General features: G+C 49.7%; 2 protein-coding genes and 1 long non-coding RNA gene across 7 annotated transcripts in view; 2 read left to right on the forward strand and 1 right to left on the reverse strand.

Annotated features, from left to right (window-relative positions):
• The window catches only part of SMURF1 (SMAD specific E3 ubiquitin protein ligase 1), a 110607-nt gene extending 100035 nt beyond the window's left edge, over nucleotides 1–10572 (forward strand). For 3 of the 4 annotated variants that reach the window (XM_049639259.1, XM_049639256.1, XM_049639258.1), the window contains 6 exons: nucleotides 421–599; nucleotides 1787–1924; nucleotides 2953–3073; nucleotides 3982–4183; nucleotides 5640–5724; nucleotides 7239–10572. In XM_049639259.1, the coding sequence (XP_049495216.1) occupies nucleotides 421–599; nucleotides 1787–1924; nucleotides 2953–3073; nucleotides 3982–4183; nucleotides 5640–5724; nucleotides 7239–7338 (825 nt within the window). In that variant the 3' untranslated portion in view covers nucleotides 7339–10572. The remainder of the gene's footprint in view (nucleotides 1–420; nucleotides 600–1786; nucleotides 1925–2952; nucleotides 3074–3981; nucleotides 4184–5639; nucleotides 5725–7238) is intronic. The other variant, XM_049639257.1, reaches the window with a different exon arrangement.
• Nucleotides 1–20340, forward strand: part of ATP5MF (ATP synthase membrane subunit f) — a 616357-nt gene that overhangs the window by 361977 nt on the left and 234040 nt on the right. The window lies entirely within an intron of this gene.
• Nucleotides 4179–17448, reverse strand: LOC125928578 (uncharacterized). 2 transcript variants are annotated; one of them, XR_007459702.1, is made up of 5 exons: nucleotides 17245–17448; nucleotides 16208–16679; nucleotides 9946–9998; nucleotides 4763–5021; nucleotides 4179–4463 (listed from the first exon to the last, which is right to left on the reverse strand). It is a non-coding gene; the product is annotated as an uncharacterized LOC125928578 (long non-coding RNA). The 2 variants fall into 2 exon arrangements; XR_007459703.1 differs by lacking the exon at nucleotides 9946–9998 and having other exon boundaries at nucleotides 17245–17447.

The raw sequence follows: 20340 nt of genomic DNA on the forward strand, positions 1-20340 counted from the left end.
CCCTGCTCTGTTTGTAGTGCAGTGGGGAAAACGGGGGGCCGGCTTCCTGGGCGCCTGGCACTTAGAAGCGCCTGTGTTGGTTTGATTCTCTGTGGCTGCCATGTTGAAATTCTTAATTTTTGAGCAAAGAGTTCTGCATTTTCCTTTTAGGCTGAGTACCACAAATGATGTAGCAGTTCTGAGGCCATGTTTGAACGAAGGGCATGTAAAATGTTCAGATGATCTATACAAAATGCATGCTCTGAATTTTGACTACCTAACTAGCCTTCTTTCCTTTGATCGTGAGCACAACCTGTGAGCAACTGAGTCAGTGTTGGGTTGCCCATGGGACAGGTCTCCCAAGAAGCTTGGAGAAAGCACAAGGTATCCACCCTGGCTGGTCATTTTTCTAATAAATGTGTTCTCTGGTGCCCCCTACAGGACCATCTGTCTTATTTCCATTTTGTGGGTCGGATCATGGGTCTCGCCGTATTCCACGGACACTACATAAACGGGGGCTTCACGGTTCCCTTCTATAAGCAGCTACTGGGGAAACCCATCCAGCTCTCTGATTTGGAGTCGGTGGACCCAGAACTCCATAAGAGCTTAGTGTGGATTCTGTAAGTACCGACTCACTGTTCAGTTAATGGAAAATGCCTCACCCATCTTACTGTCCACCAAATACAATTGTTTTGTGTGCGTGTGTGCGTGCATGTGAATGTTTTCGAGGGATGGGTGTGAAGTCAGGAAAGAGAAGTAAAGAAAATGCTGTTTTACAGCCAAAAACATAAAAGTGGATTTAACAAGAAATACTCAGTTGACTTTCTTCCTTCATGATGTTTGGCCAGTTTCACTTCATAGACTAATTTCTTCCTCAAATTATTAAGGTCTGGCCACAAAATTAATCCCCAGGCCTGATAGGTGGGTGGCGGGTTTTGTTTTGGACTCTCCAGTGAATCTCAAGACGGAAAGCACCCAACACAAAATTAGTGGCAGAGTATTTGATAGTAAGAGAAAGTATCAGGAAAAACTATATTTAGTCGACTTTGTTTTAGAATTATCCTAGAACTCTCTTGGAAGCTGTCGGCACAGTCACGTGGTAACCGCGGGGGTTGCGGGTCCTTGTGAACGAGCCGATTTCACAGAGGGAGAGATCCAGGCTCTGCAGGGGGAGAGAGAGAGGGGGAGCTGGAGCCAGCTGCACCCCAAGCGCCGGTCGGCCTCACTTCACGTGCCCCGGCTGGAAATGGGTAGTCCGGGGGGGTTAGGTCCTCCATCCTGTACAAAATCGTTTACTCTGCTTGCGTCTCAGCAAATGCGGGGGGCGGAGGAGTCCACTTGAACTTCCAAGGGCTACTTTGTTTGAATGGATGCATTTGGAATGGCTGCCTTAAAGGAGGGGTTGCGAGTGTTTTCTAGGTGTGTCTTCTGCAGGTTGCTTTTCCTTTGACCCCGTTTCCTCTTCGTGAATCCTTCTGTTCGGAGACTCAGTTTACAAGGCAGTCAGGCCGCCGTGTCTCATAAAATCCCAGAACGAGAGAGCTACCATCACCTCCCTATGAATGTGGGAGCCCGGAGTCCGGGCACATGCAGAGTGGAGCTGTGGTACCCCTTCAGTACCCGCACCCCTGCCCTCACACGTGCTCTGGGCCCTAGGTTTTCCTCCTCCCCCCCCCCCCCCCCCCCGCAGCTCTGGGGTGACGGACAGGAAGTGCCGTCTTTCTCCCGGAATGTTCCGTCTAAGGTTCTGTTCGCTGCTGCATGCTGGCAGAGGTCTGACATCCATCTTGTGTCTTAACTTCAACAGAGAGAACGATATCACCCCTGTGCTAGACCACACTTTCTGTGTGGAACACAATGCTTTCGGGAGGATTCTTCAGCATGAACTGAAACCCAATGGTCGCAACGTTCCTGTCACAGAGGACAACAAGAAAGAATATGTCCGGTAATGTTCTGGGGAACCTTGGAGGTTGCCAGCGGGGACATCCAGGTGCCTGGGACCATCTGGGCAAGGCTGGGTTCACATTTAGGTTGTCGAGGCTCCATGGCTGTTTGAGGCTTCCCTTCCCTGCCGGCACCTGTGACCAGAATCCCAGGAACAGAACAGACTTTCAGCCACGGTCGGGTTCAGTGGTGGGAGCTGTGCACAGAGGCGCCCCTAGTGCCACCAGAGCCGGCCCGTTGAAGGGAGGATAATGACTCCAGAGCCCAAGCTGGGGAAGGGATTGCAGGTGACCTCCCAATTCGGGGTGTGAAGGTGGTGAACGCAGGACAGAATAGAAGCCTGGAAGTTTCCTTGAGATCAGTCTCGAGGAAGTCTACTCCACAGTAGTTTGTTCTTCTTTTTTTCTTTAATGTTTATTTTGAGATAGAGAGACAGCAGACAGGGGTCGGGCAGAGCGAGAAGAGACAGAATCCCAAGCAGGCTCCGCGCTGTCGGTGCAGAGTCTGACGTGGGGCTCGATCCCACAAACCCTAAGATGGTGTCCTGAGCTGAAATCAAGAGTCGGACCCTAACTTAACCAGCTGAGCCGCCCAGGCGCCCACCTCTTCAGGCAAATAAACGGCCAGTCGCTCGCACTGGGGAATTGGAAGCATGCGGGCGTGTGCGTGTGCGGAGGCTGCCAGACTGGCGCGTGTTCTCACGTATCCTGTGTGTTATTTTCAGGTCCACTTTTCAGTTATGGCGCTTGCTCTAACAGGTCAGGTTAATTCCTACAGCTATTTTTAGCGAAGCATCAGCATGTGTAAGGGCCTGTGCTGACTTATTTTTAACCTGATACTGAGGCTAGGCAACGTCGGCCGGTGGGGGTTTTGTCCCGTCTGCCCCCACCTCCGCCCCCGCCTCCCGCCCCAAGGGGAGGCCCGGCAGGCAGGCTGCCAGGTTCAGGTGTCAGAACCTTCTGTGGAGAAAACTTTTTTTGTTTCATGAACCATTTGATGCTGCCTCCAACTTGTGAATTTGTTTCTCAGGTTGTATGTAAATTGGAGGTTCATGCGGGGGATTGAAGCCCAGTTCTTGGCTCTTCAGAAGGGGTTTAATGAACTCATTCCTCAACACTTACTGAAGCCGTTTGACCAGAAGGAACTAGAGGTACGTGCTCATCGGGCCGAGCCAAGGAGGCATTAAAGGGCGCAAATGAGATCGGTGTTTTCTTGTTTTACAACCTGCCTGCAGAATGAGGCTTGTCTGTCCCCGCGGCAAGGCCGGGGGTTTGTCGGGGCTCCCGACTAGCAGGCCTAGAGCGAGCGGGGTGTCGAGGGCGTCTGAGCCTGTTTATGACAAGGACAGGTGTCTGCTTGGCAGCAACGAGTCCAGATCATTCTCCGGACATTGTTCGGGGTGTCCTGTGGCTTATCCTCATGTTCAAGATCTCCAGCCGTGGCGGTTTCCAAACCCCTCCCACGTATTTACCTCGGATCGAGGAAATTCTCTCGCGTATAACCAGATTCTCCCACCACGTCAACTTTGTGTTTCTGTTCTAGCTATTATTAGACTCCGCACAAAGTGTTATTGTCTTCTCGTGTCCCGCTTCGCGTGTGTGAACATAGAGACTCATTCATCCCTTACCCACGTCCGTGCCAAGTGGCTCACGGCTTTGAAATCCTTGTCTTTCTGCCGCAGCGAGGCGCCTCCGTGGGCGGGCAGCAGCTCTGGGTGGGCCGCCCACCCGGTGCAGAAACTCGCACACCACTCCCCTCCCAGCCCTGCTGTGACGGCCCCTGGGGTCCCGGGGAGGTGGCCCCATTTTACAGTCAGCCCCTTCAGTCTCGCGGGTCGGCCCTTTGGTACTGACTCCTCGCGGATGAGGAGAGCAGACCTGGTTGTAAGAAAAGGCGCTGTTGGGAGCGTGGGCCCGTCTCCCTCTCCGCTTGTGTGAGTCTCTGGCTAGTTTATTCGGACGCCACGAATTCCCTCCTTTCAGACGCTGGGAAGCTGGGAGGCTGCCATGACCCGGTCTGTACATCTGAGAAATAACTTGCCTCTAAACGCCTTCGCAGCTGATCATAGGCGGCCTGGATAAGATCGACGTGAGCGACTGGAAGTCCAACACTCGGCTGAAGCACTGTGTGGCCGACAGCAACATCGTCCGCTGGTTCTGGCAGGCCGTGGAGACCTTCGATGAGGAGAGGAGGGCCAGGCTGCTGCAGTTCGTGACCGGGTCCACTCGGGTCCCTCTCCAAGGCTTCAAGGCTTTGCAAGGTGACTGATGTGGAGGCGGGGCTCCTGGCCCCACGCGTCTCCGCCAGGCACGTCCCCTGCCAGGCCACGGCAGGAAGAGCTGGACCGCCGTGGTGGTGTTTTCCTGAAACGTCTCCTAGGAAGTGGCGCGGCCTGTGTTTTCTCGTAGCGAACGCTGGGGGCCGCGGCCACCCCCACCCCCGGGGGCCCTCTTGTTGCCATTCTCTCTGCCGGTCCCCCAGTGCTCCGGGCCAACAGTGCTCCGGGGGTGCTAGCCTCTGCCCAAGCTGAGAGGAAATACCTGTAGACGCAAAGGGGGCGAGAATCTCAGCACAACAAAGCCCAGCTTCCTGTCAAACCCACCTTTCTCGGTGTCCCTGCAGGCCACGTGCCCAGCAGGCGGGGCGTCGTCTGGGGCGCGCAGCTGTGGCGGGTGCTGGCCAGCCTGGTGCCCGCCCAGGGCTGAGTTGGGCGAGACCTGAGCGAAGAAGGACCCCATGGAGCCGGTCCCTCCCCCACCCCTACAGAACCGGGGGACAGAGGGAGGGTACAAATAGCAGCAAGGCTTTGGGGAAAGAAATTAGAGGTTCTAAAGTGCACCATGGATTCGTTCCTGAGTCTTCTGGTAGCAGCCGTCTCACTGCAGCCCTGAGGTGAGAGCGGCCCGGCCTGAGTGCCAGGAGATGGAGTCTCCTGCTGCCGTGTTGGTCATGAGCTCCAGGGGTCCTTCCTGAGCCTCGGTTTCCTCCTCTATGCAGAGGCACTGCCTGAGAGGCTCCGCTGTCTGGTGTAGGTACCCATCCCCTCTCTGGTCCCTTCCGACGCTGATAAAAAACCTGATATCCAGATTTTGGTAACCCTGAGAGCCAGAAGGAAAAAGGTGAAGAATGTTAGTATGTTAAAATGTAGCGGATGGACCTTTGCATGTTCCTAGAGATAGCAGGTGTATTTCATGTAGAGAACATTCCCTGTAGACTTTTCCAGATTTGAAGGACTTCTTTGAGTGACAGAAGCTACTTCCATCCCCCTGGGCTGTTGTCCTAGGTGTTTGTGTCTTTTTCTTTTCCCACCGTCCCTCCGCCTGGGGGATTCATGACCGTGTATCGTGCTTTTGTCATAACCCTGCTGTCCTCTGCCAGGGGCGGGCCCACTTGCTAAACATTTTGTTTAAAAAAAAGAAAAACCGTCACTGGTGATTTAAGGATTTTGTCCTTCAAATATCCCCACTTGAGTGGGCCCACGGCCAGGGTCCAGGAGGAGAGCTCTCACGCGTCTCTGCCCCTGCGATTTTCTAGAATGGCTGGGATAGGTCGCTGGACGGTCAGCGTGTCCTAACCCAGGTGCAGGCTATGCCGCCGCGTGAAGCCCACGACCGTCCGGCAGGACGACCTGCCCGGGCATCGGGCCGAGGGTGTGGTTGGCAGTGGGGCCCGGGGCCCGCCTCTGAAGTGCATTAACTAGAATGTTGTCTCGTAAGGTTCTACAGGCGCGGCAGGGCCCCGGCTCTTCACCATCCACCTGATTGACGCCAACACAGACAACCTTCCGAAGGCCCACACCTGGTAAGGACCTCGCTGTGGCATCGCGGGGAGCCTGTCCCTGCGCCTGCCACCCCGCGCGTGACTCCCCGTGCTTCCTTTACCTGCGCCCCAGGACAACTGGCCGTGGAACCAGTGTCAGGTGGGATGAGTGCTTGGCAGTGTGTCACAGGAGGGTTATCAGAAGTCTCTTTCGTGAAACCGGTTTTGTCGTGAGATGTGATTAACGGCGGCTGGCACTCGGCAGCTCCAGCCTTGCCTTTGCTGGGCCGCGCGTGTGCACAAACGTACCTCCCTGCGGGGGAGCTGTCATTTTCAATCCGGAGTTCCCAGTCTTTGCTTCCTGTGTTTTCCTTCTTGGAACTTGGTGATGGATGCATCTTGCACATTGAAAACTTCTTAACTTTCCTAAATTTTAACATCACTCATACCTGTAGCAGATGATTTTCCCTTGCGGTTTAAAAATCAAGTCACTTACGTACGCTTTGTCTCAGAAACCACGTATCAAAAAGACCAGCGTGTCTAGTTCGCGAGAGCCAGTTCCTTGCCATCGAGATGTATAACATTGCAACAGAAGCTTCCTGATTGGGAACCCAGGGGTGTGGGTTCAAGTGCTTACATGGCCAAGGCCCTACCGAGGCTGTGGCGCCCAGCCCCGCGTGGCCGTTACAGACACAGCATCGTGTTGACCCACGGCAGCCGCTTTCTTCCCTAGGACTCTGCCCTTTCATAGTGGAACGTTTAGAATAAAATGGATGTGAGAACTGTCCTCAGATGCTGAAGTCCCAGCTTCAAGAAAAAAACTATCACACGGTTTAGCCCAGTTCTTTCTTGACAAAAACCATCCTTAACTGCTTGACTGCTAGTAATTCAGTAGGTCACTATCTCGGTCAGAATTTTCTATGTTTTGACTTATTAGGAGAGGATATCCTTCTTAAAGGATGCCTTTTCTTTCTTTCTTTTTTTTTTTTTAATACAACACTAGAATTTCTCCAGGGAAATGTTGATTCATCTCCTCCTATCAGAGATTTGACGTTTTACTAGTTTTGAGATAATAGTTTGTTTCTGCAGGAAACATCCCAGACTGCCCCATTTGGTCTCAGGTCAAGTCACGGAGGATTACACAGACAGGCAGTGGATTGTCAGCGGTGATCTGACAGTCGGCCAGTCTGGATTACGGTGGTCCACGTGCGAAGAAGACAACCACCACTGCATCAGGAAGGATCTTTTTCCTGATATAACCAGGACATAGTAATCGGTTTAATTTTGGCTTTCAAGATCTTAGGACTTATTTTGTTCTGTGTTCCATGAAAAATCTTTGCTTTCGAAACAGAAAAGCACGAGGCGGGAGTGGAAAACTTGCCTGTACCCCCCACCCCAGCTGGGCGATGAGATGCTTGGCCCCATCCGCCTGTATACTCACACGCTGCTAGCTCGAGGCCCTGAATGCTCTGCTCCTGCCTGCCCTTGTCCTCGAACCAGGGCATAGGTCCAGATGGCCACAGCAGTGACTCTGTCGCTCTTTTGTCCTCTTCCAGCTTTAATCGGATTGACATTCCACCTTACGAGTCGTACGAGAAGCTCTACGAGAAGCTTTTGACGGCCGTGGAGGAGACTTGCGGGTTTGCCGTGGAGTGAAGAGAGCAACCAAAGGCAACAGATTCTAGCTCACGACCACCAGACCAAAAGCAAGCTTTCTGTGCGCCTCCTGCGAAGCTGGCTGAGGCCCGGGAACCCTAGATGACCCGAGGGAAAGGGTTTTCTCCCCTCCTTTTCGTTGGGGGAGCGAGGGGGGTGGGGGGACTTTGGTTGGCGGCTCCCACCCATATTTTCCTCCTTTCTGACAGTGATCCCCCCCCCCCCCCCCCCCCCCCCCCCCCACTTCCATCGCCCATCCAATAAAATGCAGCCAGGTTTAGCATTTGGCTTCGGTCACACAGGATACCCTGCAGCGACTGTAACCCACATGGTTGGTGATAGGCTCACTGCCCTGTGGTCTTTATAGGAGGATCGACCCACAAGTTCTGGAACTGAGCTTGGCTTACTGAGGGTTTGTAACCGGTAGCTCTTGTGTCTCCAGACAGTCCTGAGGTCCCTTTTCAAGTTCTGCAGCTCAAATTCCAGTCACACCCTAGCAGCCTGCTCTGGGAAGCAGATTAATTTCTAACTGAAAAATAACCGTATTGTCCATTGGAATTCTGCCCCAGCAGGAAGCTTGCATCCAAAGTGTGCTTCCCTTTTGGAAAAGTAAAGGAACTGGGGCAGCTTTTGCTGGAGGCCTGGGGTATTTTTCAGGGGATCCTGGCTGAAAAAACTTGCATAGAGAAAAATGATCTTTCCTTTTAAGAGTCCCTTTTGCCACATTATCTATCTAGCTTGAGATATTTTTCCAGTGAAAATACCACGTAACAGAGCTTATAAAAGAACACACCAAACCAGCCTCAGATCCATGCGGCCAGTCCCGGGCTGCGGCTCCCCCACCACGTGTATGTCGAGGAGGGTCGGCTGGGTCACTTGAATACTAACCAAGTGTTGTGCGGAAGTTGCTAGGAGCTGAACTAACAGAATTCTGCTGTTGTAGCTGCTGGCTTGGTGCAAAGTAGCCTCACAGGGAGAGAGGGAACGGGCCACCCCACTGACTTAAATCCACCCCGAGTTACGGTTTTACGAAGAGTAGGGCACGAACGCAAACCTGTCGGTGGAGGGGACCCTTCACCCTGGCTCATTCTGCTCATTTCCCGAGTGTCGGGTGGAGACGCGAACAATCACTACTACTCAGTTCGCTCGCCCAGACGTCCTCACGTGACGAGCAAGGCCAAAGCAAGCCTGGACCCTGAGTTTCCAACACCATTTTCCAATTTGCACAGAAGTTCAACAGTATTTGAACAAGGTGGTTTGATTTGCGATGAACTTCCGTGAAGGGCAGCAGCCAATCGTCCTGTTTGGTTTTTTGTTGTTGTTTTGTTTGGTGGGGGGGTGGGGGGCAAATGCGGGGTAATTCATCAGGAAGACATTTCACTGTTGGAAGTCTGCCGTTGGTTTCGGAGTTAAGCGTTGGGATCCAGCTGCAGGTCTGAGGTGGGTCTGGAAGGCTTTCGGGTGACTCTCTTTTTGTCACGGATACCTCCGGAGCTAGGTGGGTTTGGAGGCGAGCTCACCCTTGTGGGTCTTGCCGTGTGGTTCTTCGGCTTGCCCCGAAGCATTCTGTGGCTGCCGTGCGGGAGCTCGGGAACCCCTGGGAGAGATAGACCCTCCCTCGGAACAAGAAGTTCGCCTGGTTCGGTGGGCCGTGGGCTAGCGGCTGTGGGTTCCAAGAGCTGTGAGAGAGCGCGCGTCTGGCCACTTACGGAGGAGGTGCCAGGGTAGAGAGATGTCAAGGGTGACTGCTGCAGAGGAGAGATTAAATCCGTTCAGGAAGTCCAGGCCGTATCATGGGCTTGGACTGTCAGAAGTTCTGCCTTGCCCTCGTCAGGCTTACCCCGAGTCTCGCTCGTTTACCATCGTCCTTCAGAGGGCGTTCTAGAAGCTGGCTCCCCCTGACTCTCTAGTCCTCCCTCGTAACCTTCCTCTGCTAGAGTAAGGAAATGTCGGCTATGGCCCTTCCCCCACAGAGGCCTTCTCTCGAAGGTGCCCCTCAACCCCCCAGTGTGAGGAGGAGACCTCCACGGAGAGCTGAGGGCACATCCAGACTGAGCGGGGGAACCACGGATTGTTCCTGTGGTTTGGCTCAGAGCTGCAGGAATGAGCGGGGAGACGAGGGTCTAGCGACTCTGTGGCACGTGGCTCCTGTAAGACGATCTTCCTGCTGTCGGGAGGAACAGTTCTTAGAACCCGCGCCTGCCAGCCCCATGCTGCCCGCGGGTGTCAGGCGTGGGCCCAGCAGGCGGGACTGGCCTGTAAGGCGGGGCTTTCCTCCCTCATCAGTCGTCCTCGTCAGCTGTGTGTTACAGTGGGGCCTGAAAGAGCAGAACTTTCCAGAGCCCTGGTTTACTCTCGCCAGACAGGCCCGTCAGTAGCATTGCACTTCTAGAACCTTAGATTAGGCCTTTTGAACCACGGAAAGAGCAGTGTGGCAGACAGTGGGTAAAAGCTCCCGATGACTCCACTTTGGGTCCACGTGGACCCTGTTCCCACGAGCTCTCGTTTGTGGCCCTTGGTGATCCCCAACATCCCCCGCCCCCGCCGTCCCCTTCCCACCCCTTGGCCCAGATGCTTCAGGGGCCCGACTTGCAGGCTTGCCCTCACCAGCGGTCATCAGCCGACCCTCAGGGATGCAGCAAACCACCGCTCTGCCAGCGCTGTAGGAAGGAGAAACAAAGGGGCTGCTTGGGGGACACAGTCAGGGCAGCTCTCCCCGAGGGGAGACTCTGCCCGCCAGGAGTCCCGTGCTCCCCAAGCTTGCTCGGCCGCGTGGTACCAATTCAGGTGAGGGGGTCCTCCACCCTGAGCTGTCAGGAGTGGCCTTCCGCAGAGAACCCGCCCTGTCCCCCCGGCCCTGTCCGCAGCCAGGCGCGTGCCGCACGGCAGCCCTCCCGAAACATAGTATGAATTTTTAAAATTTGTTTATTTTTGTTTCTCAACCACTTTATAATGTATTTTTTAATTTATTTTGTAATGTCTTGTTTTTAAGTATTGCTGCTATCCTTGTTATTCTTCCCACTGTTTTTATTGCTGATTTATTTTGTGAAAATTGTACACTAATGTTCCGTTTTATGTCAAAATCAAAAGTATTTAAAGAAATACTAGTTCTATTTAATGTGGTTATGGAACCAGCTGGAAACACAAAAACAAACAGTGATTGTACAGCAGGCTGGACCCAGGAGGTCAGGTTCATTTTGTTACATATGCAATAAACTCACGACTTTACATTTTTTTGGCGTCTGATACTTTGGTGTGGAGATGAGATTCCTTTTTTTTCTCTCCAGTCCCGCAAAAAAGAAAGTCAATGGCTTGAAATACTGACAAGGGTCTTCTAGGGAAAAAGGACAGACTTCAGAATTGTAGAAGGAACCGAAAAAACACGGCAGGCAGTTGAAAGTGCTCTACCAAAAGCAGAAACTTGTGGGATCGAGAAGTTTTTGAAGCTGTTGACTGGTTCCTCACATGCTGGTCATGTTTGTTGGTTTGCATTTTTATTTTTCTTTTTTGGATATTTTTATTGTGGTAAGCTACACGTAGTATCTGTCAGTGTATCCACTGGTTAAGGTCTACCTCGGTGGCATTAAAACACTCACAATATTGTATCATTGCCAATGTACCCAAACTTTTTCATCCTCCCAAACTAGAACCTAGACCCACTAACCAGTAACTGCTGCTCCTCCTTCCCCCGATACCTGTCCTACTTGGTCTCTGTGAACCTGCCTATTCTAGGTACTTCATGTAAGTAGAATCATAAAACATTGGTCTTCCCGTGTCTTATTTCACTTAGCGTAACATTTTCAAGGTCTACCCATGTTGAAGCATCTATCAAAATTCACTCCTTTTTATGGCTGAATGGCATGCCACTGTAGGAATGTACCACATTGTGTTTTTCCGTTGATTTGATGGACACTTGGTGGGATCATTTTCTTGGTTGACTTGACCCAGCCATGATACCCAGAAAAGGCATTACAGAGTAACATCTGTGCGGTCTTGGATTTCTCTCAGCAGTGTTCCGCAGCTCTCAGTGCGTAAGTCTTTAGCCTCCTTGGTTAAGTTTATTCCTAAGTATTGCATTCTTTTTGATGCTATTTTAAATGGAATTGTTAATTTTCTTTCCAGATTCTTCATTGTTAGTGTCTAGAAACACAACTGATTTTGGTGTGTTGGCTTTCTAGGCTTCAACTTTGCTAATTTAATGATGTGTGTGTAATCTTAATGTTGTCTACATATAAGATTGCATTGTTTGCAAACAGTTTTATTTCTTCCATTCGAATTTGGATGCCTTTTCTTTCTTTTTCTTGCCTAATTGTTCTGGCTAGCACTTCCAGTACTATCTTGAATAGAGGCAATGTGAGTAGACATCTGGTCTTGTCCTGACCTTAGAGGAAAAACTGTCAGTCTTTCACCTTTGAGTATGATGTTAGCTGTGGGATTTTTCATATACGGTTTTCATCGTGTTGAGTTATTTTCCTAGTATTGCTAGTTTGTTGGGTGTTTTTAACATGAAAAGGTATTGAATTTTGTCAAGTGGTTTTGCTGTGTCAGTTGAGAGTATTTACTTTCCCTTCCGTTCTGTTAATATGGAGTATTAAATCGATTTGTGTATACTGAGTGATTCTTGCATCCTAGGAATCCTCTTTTGTCATGATGTGTATAAAACTTTTATTCTATTGTTGGATTCGACTTGCTCATGTTTTGTTGGGGATTTTTTGCATCCATATTCATGAGGGATACTGACCAATAGTTTTCTTGTAGTGTCTTCATCTAGCTTTGGTATCAGGGTGATGCCGGCCTTCTAGAATGAGTTAGGAAGCATTCCCTCCTTTTTTTGGAAGAGTATGAGGAAGATTGGTGTTGATTCCTTAAATGTCCGGTAGAATTCGCTGATGAGGCCATTGGGTCCTGGGCTTTTCTTTGTCGGGAGGTATTTGATTACTGATTCAATCTCCTTACTAGTTATAGGTCTATCCAGACTTGATATGTCTTCATGATTTAGTCTCCGTAGGTTGTGTGTTTCTAGAAATTTGTCCATTTCTTCTAGGTTAACCATTTTGTTGGCATATAGTTATTCACAGAGCTCTGTTATAACCCTTATTTCTGTAAATTTGCAGTAAGATGCCCTCTTGTGTCATTGAGTCCTTGTCCTCTTCTCCCACTGCAGGCATCTAGCTAAAGGTTTGCCATTGTGTCGTTTTTTTTGTTTTTGTTTTTTTGGAAGAACCACCTCTTGGCTTTATATTGGCTTTCTCTATTGTTTTCTGTTCTCTATTTTATCTCTGCTGTAATGTTGTTTCCTTCCTACTGCTGGCTTTGAGCTTAGCCTTCCTCCTTTTCCAAGTTCCATAAGGGATAAAGTAAGTTGTTGATTTAAGGCCCTTCTTCTTTTTTAATGTAAGCATTTATGGCTCTAAGTTTCCTTCTTAGCACTGTTTTCAGTTCGGGTATGCTGTGTTTTCACAGTCATTTGTCTCAAGATGGGTTCTAATTTCCCTTGCGATGTATTTATTGCTTGGCTTTCACATATTTATGAATTTTCCTTCCGTTATTGGTTTCTAGCTTCAGTACATTGTGGGAAGAGCAAATATTTTATATGCTTTGTCTTTTTAAATTTTTTGAAACTTGGTTCGTGGCCTCACAGAATGTCATTTATTATGGAGAATGTTCCACGTGCACTTGAGGGAAATGCATATTTTGCTGTTGTTGGATGTTGTATATATGTTGGTTACGTCCAGTTGGTCTGTTGTGTTGTTCAAGTCCTCTCTTTCCTTACTGACCTACCTGGTTGTTCTAGAGTCCGATTACTGTAATGTAAAATTTCCATTTTGCCCTCCTGTCTTTCAGTGTTTGCTGTGCGTGTCTCAGGATTTATCTGTCGAAGTCTGTTGAGTTTCTTCAAGTTGTATATTCATTTCTTTACTCAAATTTGAGAAATTTTTGTCCATTACTTCTTCAGATAAGTTCTCTGCCCCTTTCTCTCTCTTTCTCCTTTTGGGAGTCCAAGAGTGCATATGTTTGTCTGTGTGGTGGTGTCCCATAAGTCCCTTAGGCCTGCTTCACTTTTTTTTCCTTTTTGCTCCTCTGTTTCAGTGATTTCAGATGACCTGTCTTTGGGTTCACAGATTCTTTTCACTATTCAGGTCTGCTGTTGAATCCCTTTATTGTATTTTTTCAGCTCCAGAATTTTTTAAAATATTTTATTAATTTAATTTTAATTTTAATTTTAATTTTATATTTTATTTTATTTGAGAGAGAATCCTCAGCCGGTTCCATGCCCTGCACAGAGCCTGATGCAGGGCTCAATCCCACAATTCTGGGATCATGATCTGAGCTGGAATCAAGAATCAGATGCTCAACCAACTGAGCCACTCAGGAGCCCCTTAATAACATACATAACTTTTTGATATTCTCATTTTGTCCATATATCAGTTTCTTGATTTCCTTTAGCTCTTTGAGCATATTTAACAGTTATTTGGTTGAAGTCTTTTCTAGTAAGTCGGATACCTATGTTTCTTCAGGGATGGTTTGTGTGGTTTCTGGAGATAAAGATTTTGTTTCTTTGTGCCCTGTTTTCCTGTCTCTTTGTATGCCTTGAGATCTTTGTTGAAAAGTAGTCATTTGAAAAAAACAGCCCTGTCTGCCCAGTCTTTGCACAATGGCAGGAGACCTTCACTAAATTGCAGGGTGTGTTCTAAGACTTGTGATCAACCCAGGGTAATGGCTTAAGTCTTGGGTCTTTTATGGGCACGTGTTATGCCTGGGCCTGTACTTCCTCCAATCCCCAGCCTGTATACCTGGCTGCTTTTCAAAAGTCTTAATTTTCCAGAGTCTCCCCCCAGCTTCTTCTCAGAACCTTAGATGTTACTGTATTCTGCCCATGAGAGCGTGCCCCAGCCCTCCATGGGTCATCTTTCCCTGTCTGAGCTCCAAGTCAGGCACAACAGAAACCCCAGTCCCCTGGGCAGTCCACAGACAGGTCAGAACATTGCCAATGAGTTCTGCTCTCCTCCTTCCAGCACAAGGGAGGAAGCCAGGAGGAGGCTGCTTCCTCCCAACCACACATTGTCGTGCCAGGAAGGGTTGAGGCAAAGGCAAGTAAAACTGCCACAAAATCCCCTACCATTTTGACCATGGCTTTTTCTCGATTGGGCGTTCGCCTGGTTGCTGTAGATTTTGGAATGATTTCCAGAGGTCCCATAGTTATTTTAGTCAGTCTGTAGGTCCTTTTATGTATTTATTTTCAATGTTTCCATGGGGGTAGCACAGGCCTGGAGCTTCCTACTTGGCCATCTTCAATCTCTGCCTTTTGATTAGAGAGTTGAATACATTTGCATTTAGTTACTCCTAAGAAAGAACTTGTTTCTTCCATTTTATTGTTTTTTACGTGCCTTATGGCTTTTTTTGTCCCTCACTTCCTCCACTGCTGCCTTTTGCATTTGATTTTTTATAGTGACATTTTGATTCTCTTCTCATTTCCTTTTGTGTATATTCTATAGATATTTTCTTCATGGTTACCACAGGGATGACACTTAACATCCTAATGTTACAAGAACCTAATTTATGCCAACTTAAATAGCACATAAAACTCCCTGATCCTGAATGGCTCCGTCTCCCCCTTCTGTTACTGATGTCACAAATTACATCTGTTTATAGTTAGGTTTTGTAATGCATGTGCCTTTTAAATCCTGTAGAAAATAAGTGGACTTAACAAACCGAAATTATAATAATAGCTTTTATAACTGCCCATGTATTTACTTTTACTGGAGAGTCTGATTTCTGCTTACAGCTTTGACTTACTGTATCCTTTCATCTCAAATGGAAGGGCCTCCTTTAGCATTGTTTGTAAAGCAGTTCTGTTGGTAACAAACTCCCTCACTTTTGAAGAGCAATTTTGCTGGATATAGAATTCTGGCACCTTCTTTCATCAATTTGAATAAATCAACCCTCTGCTTTCTGACCTTCAAGGTCTGATGAGGAATCTGCTCATCTTATGTGGATTCCTTGTATGAGAAAAGTCACCTCTCTTGCTGCTTTCAAGATTCTTTGGTATGTCCTTGAATGTGTTCTATCTGGAGTTTATCCAACTTCTTATAGTTGTAGATTCATATCTTTCATCAAACTGAGAAGGTTTTTGGTCATTGTTTCTTCAAATATTCTTTTGACTCCTTTCTTACTCTCTGTTCTTTTGGGATTCCCACCATCTATGTTTTTCTATTTAATGGTGTCCCATGGGACTCTGGTTCTGTGCACTTTTTTTCTCAGTTTCAATTGTCCTATCTTTAAATTCATTGATTCTTTCTTCTGCTTTAAATGTGTTTTTGAACTCCCCTAGGGGATTTTTCATTTTAGTTATTGCACCTTGCAGTGCTGGAATTTTCTTTTGGTTCCTTTGTATAACTTCTGTATCTATTGACAATTTTTTATTCTTTTTCAAGTTGGCTCCATGCCCAGCACGGAGCCCAGTGCAGGGCTTAAACTCAAGATCCTGAGATCAAGGCCTGAGCTGAGATCAAGAGTTGGACGCTTAACTGACTAAGCCACCCAAGCACCCCGATATTCTTATTTTTGGCCACATAACAGCTCACCTGTCTTACCTGATGGTCAGAAACAGATGGATAGATACAAAATGCCCTCAAGAGGCAGAATGGTAAGACATGGGATTGAATCCTGGCTTTGTAATTTGACCTTGAACGTGTTACCTACCCTGTGCCTTGGTTTACTCATTTGTCAAATGGGGAAAACATCATCTTTCTCCCAGGGGTAGTGCACCATTGAAATATGTTGCACACAGACAAGCTCTGTCATAACGGATCATACTGTTCTGTCATAATGTTCATGTGAAGCAACGCTTTCCACATGAGAGTCTTACCTTTCTGCATCTTGCTCCCCTCGCGCACCTTGGGCACAGAATGGCCGGCTGCTGCTGCTTCTCCCCATCTGGCCAGGAGCTGTCCTGGGAACCTGGGCAGCCGCTGACAGAAAAAACAGCTCCCCAGGGGATGCAGAGAACTCCGGCAAGGGCTCCCTGCCCCCCAGTGCACCGGATGGGAACCAGAGTCTCCAACCATCTTTCGGGGCCCTGGGCCAGGAGATGGAAGGATTAGGAGGGGTTGGGAGAGTCTTGAGTTTGAATCCTGCTCCAGTTCATAACCATATGACGTTGGGGGGATTACTTAATTCTTGAGCCTCCGAAAGAGCAACACAGAGGATTCTCAAAACGTTGACAAATGACTCGGGTAAGGTGATGCTGTGTCAGAAGAGTCCTTCCGTCTGAGGATGGTGATGTCCAAGAGGGGCCTGCAGGAGGCTTCTGGGCCCCTGGAGATGCACGGTTCCTTGGTCTGGGTGGTGGTGAGGGAGTGATTACAGATGTTAAGAGTCAAGTTGTTTGCTTAGTGAAACAGGACGGGCCCACCCTCAAACCTGCAGCCACAGCCTGTCAGAAGAGACCCCTGAGGGGCATCTGCCCTGTTCCTCCTGGAAGAGACCTCCTGGTCTCCACACAAGGGCTGGGACCCCAGATCCAAACCGCCTCAAGCCCTGGACAGAGGAGCAGTGCCAGGTGACCTGGGGAAGACTCTGTGCCCGCATATGGTCTAGAAACCCCACCCCACCATTCTTTCATTTTCTGTACGGGGCTGTGCAAGCTCCCCAGCTGACACTCGCCCCGTCAGCTGCCCTCCCTGGGAGCCCTTCTCCGTGCCAGCAGCTGATTGCACCCCAGCGGCCTTCCCACGGCTGTGCTCTCTGCCACCAGGTGACCTTTGAGCTGGGGGGGGGGGGCGGAGAGGGGTGCCTGGACGCAGGGGCGGGCCGGACGCAGGCCTGTCCAAGTATCTGCACCTCCCCAAGACCACCCCAGTGCCCCTGTACTGCCCTCTTCCTTTTGCCCCCTTTTCCACTCACCACACGCAGAGGAGCTGTGAAAGTGTCACCGCAGGGCACCCTCTCTGTTCCCACGGAAATGGAAGGATGTGGGGCGGACTCGCCTGTGGCCTGGCAGCTCAGCCAGGGAGACTCTGCTTCCTCTCAGGGAACCTGCATGGAGCTGCTTGGGGGCTGGCCAGGGCTCAGCCTCCCGGGACCCAGATGCCCAGCGCCAGCCGTCCGGCCCCCGGGAGGAGCACTTGGCCCCCCTGGAGTCCCATTGTGACATCAGCATCAAGGACTTGTGGGGTGGGTTCAGAATCAGGTTTCCTTGCTCACAGCCAGACCTCACATTCCTGAGACATGAACACCGAATATCCCTCTGGCTTTTAAGGGACCCGTAGTGCAGTCACTTGTGTGGGACCCTCCAGAACCCCTTCCACAAGCCTCTCAATTCAAAGCCAGACCCAAACCAGGAGGGGCCCGTGAGCAGGAGTCTTCTGTGCACACTGCAGGGCAGGTAGGGCCTTGGGCCCCAGAATGATGCAGGGAAGGAAGGGTGCTGGCCTGGCTGGCACGCCAGCCCCCGCGGCTCACAGGCTCATGTGATAAGACACACGTGTCCTGAGCCCTTGGGCTGATGGGTAGGGCCGGGGTGACCCGAACTCCAGGAACCACCTGTGGCCCCCGGGGCCCTGTCCACCTGCCCCAGGGGTTCCTCTATGCTGTGGGTGCCGGGGGAGCACCCGGTGGCCTCCCGACGGCTGCAGTGCTTGTTGCCATGCTGGTCATGGTGCCCAGTGGTGACACGGTGGCAGGGGACCCGAGACGGATCACTGGGGGAGATGGCCACAGTGAGGGTCATACTTGATTGTTCATCACGGAACGCCTGCTCTGTGTAGACAGGACAAGGTGCCCTCCCCGGAGGAGCTCAGCTTTACACCCAAAGAGTCTAGAGGCCTTGGAACAAAGTTAATGGAAGCCAGATGACCAGAAGAGAAATCAAGAAAAATGAATCAAATCTGGAGGCCATTCATAAAGATCTGGAAAGCTCCCACTCTGTACTTGGGCTTCATGTCAAGTTTCAGAGGTGAACTGAGCAAAGAGAAATCTCAGCATGTGGAACAACGGAGCCATCAGTCGTTGGAAGACGCCCCCAAACACACCCAGTGGCGAGGGGACTCCAACCAAAATGGCCTCCAAAAACCAGCAGAGGAATGAGCCCCAGGAACGCCCGGATTCAGCAGTGTCCTCTCCACGGAAGCAGAAAGCCTCTTTCAGAAGCAGGAGAGGGGCTGGAAGAGACAAGGGTCAGCACATCGAACGAAGAGTCAGACAAACCCAGAGGGTTCACGGGCCCGGAGTCCGGTTCAGTTCCCCCAGTGACACTGGCCACCCCCAGCCTGTCCTGCAGCTCAGCCCCAGGAAGTCTTGGCCAGTGTCATGGAGAGGACACGGAGGGAGGGGGGCGCGGGTGGGACGGCTCCTTCGGGACCTGGAAAGCCCACAGAAGGCAGGTCACGAGGGGTTTGGAAGAAACTGACCGATGCGGCTCAGTGAGATGCTTTCACAAGCCTTGAGAAAAGACAAAACCACGTGTGTGTTAGAGTAGCAAGGAAAGATAAAACCACCAGTGCTCTTACAGGTCACATTTAAACTCCCCAGAGAGGGGCGCCTGGTGTGGCTCAGTTGGTTAAGCGTCAGACTCTTGGTTTCAGCTCGGGTCATGATCTTACGGTTCGTGAGTTTGAGCCCCGCACCGGGCTCAGCGCTGACAGCGTGGAGCCTGCTTGGGATTCTCTCTCTCTCTGCCCCTCCACTTGCTTGCGGTCTCTCTCAAAAATAAAGTTAAAAAAATTTTTAAATCCCCAGAGAATGCTTCACTGTAGTCACACACACGAAAACACGGTGATGGATACACACATCAAATCATTATGTCGCATGCCTTGAATGAATACAATGTTCTGTGTCAGTCGGGTCTCAATAAAATTGGAAAAAATGAAAATTCATAAACTTGCATAAAAAAGTTCACAATCATTTAAAAATGTGTCAATAATAACTCACATATGAGAGTTATAGGATCTTCTGGGGTTGAAACAGTATTTTTTTTGTGGAAGTATAGTTGACACAATATTACATTAGTTTGAGGTATACAACGTAGGAACTCGATAACTCTAGACGTCATGCCGTGCTCCCAAGTGTGGTTACCACCTGTCATCATATGACGCGATCACAGCACCACTGACTATACTCCCTGTGCTGTGCCTTTCATCCCTGTGACTTACTCATTCCATAGGCGGGAGCCTGTACCTCCGAGCTCTCCCCTTCGCCCATTTTGCCCATCCCCCGTCCCCAGGGTTTGAAAAATATTCAAAATGGGCTTGGTGTTTACCTGATGGGGCTGGTGTAGTCCAAATCACTGCTTCTAGAGGAACCAGGTTCTAATTCTAGAGACAGAGAACTTACATTAACTCATGATCACCTAAGAAAGCTTGTGCTGGGCATAGAACCTGGATGCCAAAAACTTCCCATTTTCAGGGCACCTGGGTGGTGAAGCGTCGGACTTCAGCTCTAGTCTCATGATCTCGCGGTTGGTGGGTTTGAGCCCCACCTCGGGCTCTGTGCTGATAGCTCAGAGCCTGGAGCCTGCTTCAGATTCTGTGTTTCCTTCTCTCTCTGTCCCTCCCCTGCTCACACTCTCTCCCTCTCTCTTTCAAAAATAAACATTAAATTTTTTTTTTAAACTTTCCATTTTCTTTTATGATTCCCTAAATAAAGTCACAGATAGTGAAAGTTAGGAGTTCCAGCAGAAACTGCAAGAAGAAATGAATCTCCACTGACCATTTAATCAAGAATGAATTCCCTGTGTAAAGAGAAAGGAGAATCTTTCTGCAGCAATTTAGAAGATCAGACACACATGTGAAGAGCTGGAACCAGGTCAAGAGACCAAAATTCTTCCGGAAACGTCAGAAATCCTCAATGGCCTCTCTCAAGGCCAGCTCATTTCCCATGAGGGAAACACAGTAATTTACAAGAAGGTGAGGCAGACTTCAGACAAAAGTTACTCAGAAGAAATGAAAAGCCTAACATATGTCTCTAATGTTTCTGGCAAAGCATCTGGCAGGGGCTCATGAG

Source organism: Panthera uncia, chromosome E3, assembly GCF_023721935.1.
Source record: "Panthera uncia isolate 11264 chromosome E3, Puncia_PCG_1.0, whole genome shotgun sequence".
NCBI classification, from domain to species: domain Eukaryota; kingdom Metazoa; phylum Chordata; class Mammalia; order Carnivora; family Felidae; genus Panthera; species Panthera uncia.